The sequence below is a fragment of the Hippoglossus stenolepis genome, chromosome 2 (assembly GCF_022539355.2).
Source record: "Hippoglossus stenolepis isolate QCI-W04-F060 chromosome 2, HSTE1.2, whole genome shotgun sequence".
NCBI lineage: Eukaryota > Metazoa > Chordata > Actinopteri > Pleuronectiformes > Pleuronectidae > Hippoglossus > Hippoglossus stenolepis.
Window position 1 is genome coordinate 8,952,035 of NC_061484.1, and position 9,096 is coordinate 8,961,130.

Below are 9,096 nucleotides of genomic sequence, written 5' to 3' on the forward strand. Positions count from 1 at the left end.
AACAACAACACAAATAGTCGTTTTTTTGGAAAGCACAAACCACACAGGTTTTAATGAGCATTGTATCTGAAAAACATTCACACAAAGTGACACTTAAGAACATTTTACAATTTTACAACCTTTGTTTATACTCAAGAAAAGATTGAGGGACAACCCTAAATTACAATGACATCAAGTTAAATTACAGAGACAGCAAAAGAGGAGGAAAAAAGCAACAACAACAACAACAACGGGGGCATACTGATAAACTATTTCAAGTAAAAGCCAGTAAACAAAAAAAACTTAAAACTACAGCAATTAGGATTATAATCGCAGTTCTTTATATTAGGTCTTCATACATTTACACTGAAAAACATACCCAGTATATAAATTGTATAAAACAAGCTTGAAGGGATAGTTCACCCAAAAATGAAAATTCACTCGTTATTTACTCACCACTATGCCGATGGAGGGGTGGGTGAAGTGTTTGAGTCCACTTAACACTTTTGGAGTTTCAGGGGTAAACAGCTTTGCAGCCGAAACCATGTTTTTAGCCTAAATGTCCTCTGTTATCCTCCTTGGGAGGAAGTGGTCACCAGTTACTTTTATTGTATTTGACCCTAACCCCACCTCTCCATCAGCACAGTGGTGAGAAGATAATGAGTGTATTTTCATTTTGGGTGAACTATCCCTTTAACACACAACCACAATGACAAAAGTATAAAAATTCACGTACATACTGCAGTTAAATTGAGCATTCATTCAAAAGACAACTGTGGCATTTGCAGGAAAATATAATTACTACACTTCTTATATTTGTAAATAATATCACTATAAAAGTAAGACTTCATGAGTTTTTTTACTTTTTATATACAGGCAGCTCCAGTCTGTGGTTGGAAGAGGGAATTTTTTTAATGGGAGTCTGTGGACAGAAAGGCCTGACAACTTTAGCCCTTGAATCAGCTTCTATGTGAGGCGATGGGGGGGTCTCTCCTGCGACTGGGGGCGGCGTCCTCTCCGATGGCGCTGGCGGAACCCACTCTGCGGTTGTCCCTCTGACGTCTGAGCACTGTGGTGTGCTGTTTCACCAGGAAACGCTTATCTGAGCTACTCTGTGAGGGAGACACGTACACATTTACACACGCACAGTAGAGAAGCTCAACATAAATATTGACCCCAAATTAATTATGCTGTGTGACTAAAATATGTCCTATTTTCATTCTGTGTCTAATTTCAAGGTATGTAAGTTGTTTGGTGACATGTGTCTTACCATGACCAGCATGTCTTTCAGTCTCTCGATGGCCTTCTGATTGGCTCGACCCCGTGACACATAGGACGTTAAGATTATACTGAGGGAACACAATGTGTTTCATGTTACATTCAAAGAGTAAAGTACTGCACATCTACATTCAACACTGCTTCTACTCATTGATGATCACCACATGATACTGAACACACGGTGCTTCTACTGTTGTTCCTTCACCCTAAGGCTGAAACAGCGTCACAGTAAAATGTACTTTTGAAAAAGAATGTATCTGGGAAAATTCATGAAACTGCAAATACAGAGCTGGAGTTTAGCTTCCACACTTACATTTCAGCGAGTATGAGTGGCAGGGCGAAGGCCTCAGAGGCCAGGTAGCGGAGAGTGCTCTGTGCCAGGCTGGGCAGACTATTCACACAAACTCCTGTCACATTAAACACTGTTTCTCCATTTCCAGATGGACCACAGGAGGACCTGGAGAGGAAACAGTAATGTGTAACAGAGAAACAGAAATAAATCTTATGTTCTCTCTAACAATAACTGTCAAAATGCAAGATATCAGAGTTGCAGTAGGAACAGTACGCATTGTCTTGTCGGTAGAGGTTGAAGCCCACTGCGGATGCAGCCATGATGAGACCGAGCAGCAACATGAAGTGGAATAAAACCGAGGACGTGGAGGCTCGAAACATGCGGTGCTCGGCAACACAGCATCGCAACACTGTGAACTGGAGACAGAGTTAGAAAGAGACACATGGACATCACTGGACAAATACAACACAGCAGAGCAACGGACCTTAAATTAGGACAAATAGAGATATGGACACAGCGTGATATGTATATATATATATATATATGTATATATATATTTAACTGAACAGCTCATGTGTAGTGTAACTGTTCTGTTCCAGACCTTTTTGATGTAGAACGTGGCCACCAGTGTGACAGTTCCTATCAGAGGCAGCAGAGGGCAGTAGTAGATGCCCACCCAGGACACAGTCTGACTGTACACCAGATCCAACACATTGAAAGGGATCAAGAAGAGTTGTTTCCCCAACAACCGGGCCAGCAAGGATGTGGGGTACTTCTCATGCAACAAACTGTCAAACAGAGGGAAGATATAAGCTTCATGAGCCCAGCGGGGGAAGAATCATCCCAGGCCTGATGTGAATTCAAGTTAAAGAAACACTTCGCATGCATTTCCATTCAAACAACAGACATAGACAGAGAGAGATTGCTGATTTGAGCAAACCCACTTCCTGGGGTAGCTAAACAGAAAGGTGTTGCAGAAGGTGGCGAGGAAATTGAAAATACACAGCTTGTACATCTCTCTGCCAAACTGGTTCTCCCTGCACGGATGCTGCTGCTGCTGCTGCAAAAAACACAAATGAAACACACATAATCATGAAGTGTAGATAGCATTACTTTAATTATGCCTCATTACAGCGCCATCAGGAGGACTTTGAAAATCTCTCAACTTACCTGCTGACGCTCTGTTGTGGCGTTGAAAGAGTAATATAAGTAGATCCCCAGTGAGGCCAGCTTCAAGAAGATGCTCCTGAAGAGAAGACAGTGTGAATCTATGCAGGTGCATGTGTCTGTGTCTGTGTATGCAATAGGTTTTCATGTGTTTGCATCTCTGTGCTTACCTCACAAGTGTGGCGTTAACCTGCGTGGTGAAAGAGTAATCTTCAAAAGATGAGATCTTACGGAAGATGTGGGGGAGGAGCAGGTTGACAAAGGTGATGGTGATGGGAGGAAGATACTGGAGGAACAGACTGGGCAACCAGTTGTGCCGCCTCTGAGAAACACACATGAATCAGACAGCTGTTCACCCAATCCAGGACATGCAGCGACAGATCCAGTCGTATTGAGTGTTAAGGTCTTACCGCAGACAGTGATTTCGTTATGGCATAGAAGATGAGGTAGAAGGCTGCACCCAGCAGAGACAGAACGACCATGTTCAAGAAGAACCTGAGCAGGTAGAGACGGATCCTTTGTCCAAAAGTCCTCTGAGCCACTCGCAGGGAGAAGCTCTGCTCCTCCAGGAAGAGCTGAGGACACACAGACACAGAGACTTTTATAAACCAAAGTTTGACTGTTTCAACACAAAGACACACCTTAATATCACAATTGCAGTAAACAAGAATAATATTATAATAACTGTGCACAACTTACCTTTAGATCATTTAATTTAGGAACATTTTAAATATTATTCTATTATGACTGTGTTTTTATGTTATAAGAATTGCCATAAGAATAAAGTTATTATTATTGTTATTATTATTATTATAGCCACTTATTCCTAAATTTAAACCAAACATACTAGGACACACTAGAAGTCCCCATCTAAAATAATAATAACTTTATTTAGCACATCTCCCTCAGACAATATTACTGCTTTCCTTCATGGAGGTGAACGTTTTAAGTGTCATTTACCTCATTGACCATTTCTCTCAATGAAGCATGCACATGTGTACGTATACATGAAGGCGGATGCGAGGTCGCTGGAAAACCTCAAATCTACCAGCCTCATTTGTTAGCAACAATTTTAACATGAATAACTTGTATTTGACCACAGTCATAATCATCTTAAACAGTTACAATAGTTACAATAGTTTGAGTTGTGTATGTTCATCCAGGTCTGATTTTTATTCATGAAGGTTTAGACTCTGTTGCCGGTTTATTTGATACCCTTCATTAAAAAACATCAGATACAGCAGCCCTTCATTTATACAACTTCAGATTTTGTTGAAACCTGGTTTAGAGTCGTTGGTTCAACGTAATGGTAATTGTGAATGCTGAGCTTTGTGTTGAATAGTATTGAGTTGTACTGAGCAGTGTTTCAGATATTACAGCCTGGGTAGGTATGAACGTTTTTTTACATAGTATCTGGTCAAAGAGCACAATATATGAAGAGATGACATCATGTGTGCAGGCACTCCACGTCCGTCCAGGCACCTTGAGATCGTTCCTGATGAAGCTGCGTTTGAGAGTCGCTGCATCGGGGTGCTGGATGGTGAAGGGCCAACCACAGAAGACCTTATAGCTCACAATCGTACTGTAACGCCTCCCGAGCATCCACCTGTGCTTGAAGCCAACTGTTGTTCTATTAGAGAGATATGCAGGGGTGACACATCAACCAACTGCTTGTAAGATGCAAGGAAAATAACAACTGACGGTTTTTCTTTGCCGTGTTGTCACAGTCGACTGACCTGCGGACCACCATGATGAGACTGAGGAAGAGGATGGTGAGGATCCCAGCAAAGTAAAGCAGGGGTGTATTCAAGCACGGAAAATTCAGGGATCCACGGGTATAAAAAGCAAAGAAGACCGGAGAACGATCCACGAAGCCCTGAAAAGAGGAGAGGAGAAAGATGAATAGGACACACACAAGTATACACACACCCATATACTGTATATATATATATATATATATATTGACACACAAACACACGAACAAATGCACACACACTCTTACCGATCCCTGGAAGAAATCTAAAACGGAATCATCGCCTCCGAACTTCAAAGGTTCTGTAAAACACAAACAATCATCAGTGTATTTTGGGAAGTCTGTATCGTGTTGTGTAAGATTTGCTGTGATCTGACATTACATGTGACTCACCACTGCTGTTGCCTCTGCCATAAAACGTTGAAGGCCCAAGAATAAATCCCCCGATAAGAGCACAGTGAAGTATGTTCAAGTAAATCAAGTATCTGAGGAAAACAAAGTAGGCCTTCACGCCAACTCCAAACCTGCCTGGGAACACATCAACACTCAGAATTTAATTCTGCAATAACATCAAAGTGCATGGTGAGATGATTTGGTTTCTATATTACAACACACTAGCTACTGTGAGATGTCGATACAAGCCCATAGACCACAGGCCTTCCTCACCTTCAATGGAACGAAGAGTTGGCTGCCATGGCAACAGGCCAGACAGAGCTCCTCCCATCTGCACCCACACCTTCTTCCTGTTGATGCTCTGGCTCCGCCTCCAGGACTCCCAAAAACCAATGTTGCTGATTTGCATCTTCCTCCTGACCCTAATCAACAGCATAGACATTATATACCATTAATTCCCCACATCTTAACATCTCGGACCACCTAGCCGAATCAAAACAAAAGGTTTAGAGGTACACCTCACTGATTCTAGTATTAAAATACATTACGTTGTAGAGGTGTGAAAGACCCATGTGTTTACCAGTGTAATGACAGATGCTTTATGGGAATTGTTGTGTTTTTAAGCTAGATCCTTACTCGGAATAATAAATCTGTGCATTTTGGCCTTGACTGTACATTTTGATCATTCTTCTTTTCTTATCTGTTTTCCAAATCTTTTAAAATCCCATTATTAATCAGTGGGATACCCTTTGAATTCATCAATACAAATATGATGACAGAGTGTGAGTCTGCTTTAGGAAAAATAAATTCAAAATTGAGTTGAACTAAATCGAGAGGACATATCGATTTTCTTTTGCATGTGAATTACTCTACATTTAGGCCCTATGTATTGAAATACAATGATATGAGAGGGAAGTATAACTGAATTGGCCACCAAGCATTTACATTTGCAGCCTTTCACTTGAATTCAAAAATGTATTTTATTGATGCACAGGCCAAAAAGATTGCAAACAATTGTTTGTTGCAGACACACATGATAGAATATTGTAGTATAATGAATGAACTGATTAGGGACTCTTGTTTAATTTAACCAAGGAAAGCATATGCAGTAAGCAGATGTGACCAACTTTTCCACTTAAAATAAGATTGAGAAGAAGCAGGCGGGAGGAGGATATAAAAAGCTCTCCCACCTGGCTTGTCGCTTCGCCTGAATACACATGGGCAGGTTCCGAAGTGGCTGCATTGACACCTTGTCTCTGGATCCTCTGGACAGGTGGCCATTGCGGAGCCTCTCCCTCGGCTCTGTGCTGCCCTGGTAGGCCTCGCAGGCTTCCAAAGAATCCTGTCTGCTCGGCCCAGGTCGTGAAGCCTGGATGCTGGGCAGCTGATCAAATATCTCTGTCTGGTAGTACTCACAGGAGTCCACCGACAGCGTTGAGTGAGTGCTCTCATCTGTGGTGAGAATGACAGAAGGGATTTTCTGACTTAAATAAACAGTGACACTCATACATTCTGCTGGAAACATACAGTAATTAAAAGTATTACCTCTGCCAAGGAGGTTATGTTTTCATCTGCATTTGTTTGTTTGTTTGTTCACAGGATCAGACAAGAATTTCTGGACAGATCACCACAAAACTTGGTGGAAGGAGGTCAGGGAAGAACACATTCAATTTTGGTGTGGATCCAGATGAGGAGGCTGATCCAGTAATTTCTTTCACTTATATTTGACACAACCAGACGTTTTTGAACATTTCCATTGATTTCTCATAGAGTATCTCTTGAATCTTGATGAATAAAGTCAGGCATATTTAGGGGACTGACATTCATGAGTGTGTCAAATTTGGTGCAAATCCAACTAAAATCTGGATCTAGTGAATTTGAATAGTGAATGTGGTTCCATTGTTGGGCCATGGCGGCTGAATCCATTCTAGAGTGTCATTCAAATTCCAGTTATTTTCTGTTAATTGACAGATTGATTTATTGACTAGATGTTTCAGTTGCTGTATGTTTGATTTAGTTATACCAAATAAACTTAACCAATGGAGACAATACTATGTGTCGACTTGCTTTCCTTTTTGGTTTTATGCTTCCTCTATGTATTATAACAGTGTTGCAGAGGAACCCTGGGGTGCAGGACATCGAAATAAAAGTAGATAAAATCGTGGATCAGTGCATTCTTTTCTGATGATTGATGTGTCATCAAAACATCTGAGCACAATTAAAACACTAGAATATAAACATCCTTATTTGCATGAATTAGACCTGAGCAGGGTCTTGATATTTAGCACAGATGGTTTTCAGCATCATTCGTCCCTCTTGTCCCACATTGTGGAAGCTGTCTGTGGGACTTCAGCTGGTCTCCCCTCAAATTAAATTAAAAAAACAGCATGCCACATTGTTTGCATGTAGTTTTAGATGTGGCTGTACTAAACATAGACCAGCAACTTATACAATTCACACAACAACAAAGTGATGGTGTCTCTTTGCTTCGTTTAGCTGTAACTCCATGCAAATGTGCGATATATATATTTTTGTTTAACTCTGGTTTATCCCACACACATTCACAAATACAGGGACAGTGTTGAGCAAGATGTCCTCTCTCACCCAAACACACAGAGATGATCACTTAAGAATGGATTATAAATAAGGAAGATACAAATTCGAAATAAAGAGGTGAGTTTATAATGTTTTCTGTTACCTGATAAGAGTCTCATGAAGTTGACAGAGTGGTCCTCCTCCATTTTTCTCCCTGAACTTCCTCTTTAACAGCAAATACCCACTTTTCTCACTTCAACTCGACACACATCACCGCCCAACTTATTCTAAATTCACTTCCGCAATCTGCACCAAAATATCCTGCTGTCTGCCCTCCCACCTCAACATCTCACTAATGTGAAGACCCTCACCCTGAGCAGCTGACACGGAGTCTGTTATTCCTCCAGCCCTGTTGGTGTGGCTCACTTTGAGGCAGATGTTAGATCTGTCCACACATTGGCTAACTGAGACTGTGGCTGATTTGACAGTTCACAGGAAATCACGTTACAGGATGTCGACAAAAACGCCCCACTGTCGGCACGATAAGAAGTATCCACACATGCAACTGAGAAATTATATTGACTGAGAAAATGTGGAGGACCATGTTTAACTAAGTGAGGCTGAGGTTTGGATCAAGACTGGATCCAATCCACATCAGATGAATTTAACTGTTTCACAGACGATGCAGCAGTGGCAGAGCTATTATTTTTCTACCTTTGAGCAAAGCCACACATCGTTGAATATATTTTGAATATTGTTCCTTGTTCCACCACATTGTGTACTTCAGTGTCATATAAAAAAAATACAGTTTACTTTGTACAGCATTTCATCATTTGGAAACTGCGTTTGAATCTAATGTACAGGAGGATGCCAGAAAGAGGCTCTTTCCACCCACTTTCTTCCCCACAAGGACATTTGAGGTTTCCAGTCAGAACCATTTACAAAGAAACATGAGCATGGGTGTGATTCGGCGCTACTTTGACAAGCTTGGTTTCAATTCTACTGAAACCTTCCTTTTCAAAGTGGGGAGACTGTTGAGAAGAATACAATTTATCTTTACCTGCTTGTATTTTTCCGCTCAGGCCAAGCACACACACTGGACATGCAGTAGTACATAAAGAATTCAGATTCTGCTACTTCAGTTAAATCTTAAGGTAAAAATACATAACTACAAACAAAAATACTGCATTCAGACTTTTACTTACAGTACAACTGCAGAGTTATTTGCAGAAAATGTATTTAAAGTATCAGCCCAGCATGAAAGATACCAGGACACTGAAACTGAAGCAGACAAATAGAAGTAATGTTTATTTTGATTTGTTTGTTTGCAGGATTGTGCAAAAACTACAGGAGGGATTACCATGCAACTCGATGGAAGGATGTGGTATGTGTCAGGAAAGAACACATCAAATTGTTGGTGTGATAGGGACCGATATTCATGAGTGTGTGTGTGTGTGTGTGTGTGTGTGTGTGTGTGTGTGTGTACGTGTGATATTTTGTGCAGATCCAAATGAAAATCCGCATTCAGTGAATTTAAACGTGGTCTCATGAGGGAACCGTTGGGCCTTGGAGGAGGCCTGCACTGTCGTGAGTGACATCCTAGTTCATATATGTGCTTTTCCTTCTGTGACGTGCCAAAATGAGTGCAAAGGGCCTTATAGTGTGTCCACTCTATCCATGAGTCTACTTGAAGCTGGTC

General features: G+C 41.1%; 1 protein-coding gene across 2 annotated transcripts; it reads right to left on the bottom strand.

Moving 5' to 3' along the window:
• Positions 1 to 20: 20 nt before the first annotated feature.
• Positions 21 to 7,850, bottom strand: tmc8 (transmembrane channel-like 8). 2 transcript variants are annotated; one of them, XM_035183843.2, is made up of 16 exons: positions 7,561 to 7,850; positions 6,053 to 6,314; positions 5,136 to 5,284; positions 4,863 to 4,997; positions 4,719 to 4,771; positions 4,453 to 4,592; positions 4,199 to 4,346; positions 3,127 to 3,291; positions 2,887 to 3,038; positions 2,720 to 2,795; positions 2,494 to 2,600; positions 2,151 to 2,337; positions 1,823 to 1,965; positions 1,571 to 1,714; positions 1,250 to 1,328; positions 21 to 1,091 (listed from the first exon to the last, which is right to left on the bottom strand). In XM_035183843.2, the coding sequence occupies exons 1-16, from the start codon at positions 7,601 to 7,603 to the stop codon at positions 939 to 941; spliced, it is 2,136 nt and encodes a 711-aa protein (XP_035039734.2). In that variant the 5' UTR covers positions 7,604 to 7,850; the 3' UTR covers positions 21 to 938. The 2 variants fall into 2 exon arrangements, with proteins under 2 accessions (XP_035039734.2, XP_035039715.2); XM_035183824.2 differs by having other exon boundaries at positions 2,494 to 2,609.
• Positions 7,851 to 9,096: the final 1,246 nt, after the last annotated feature.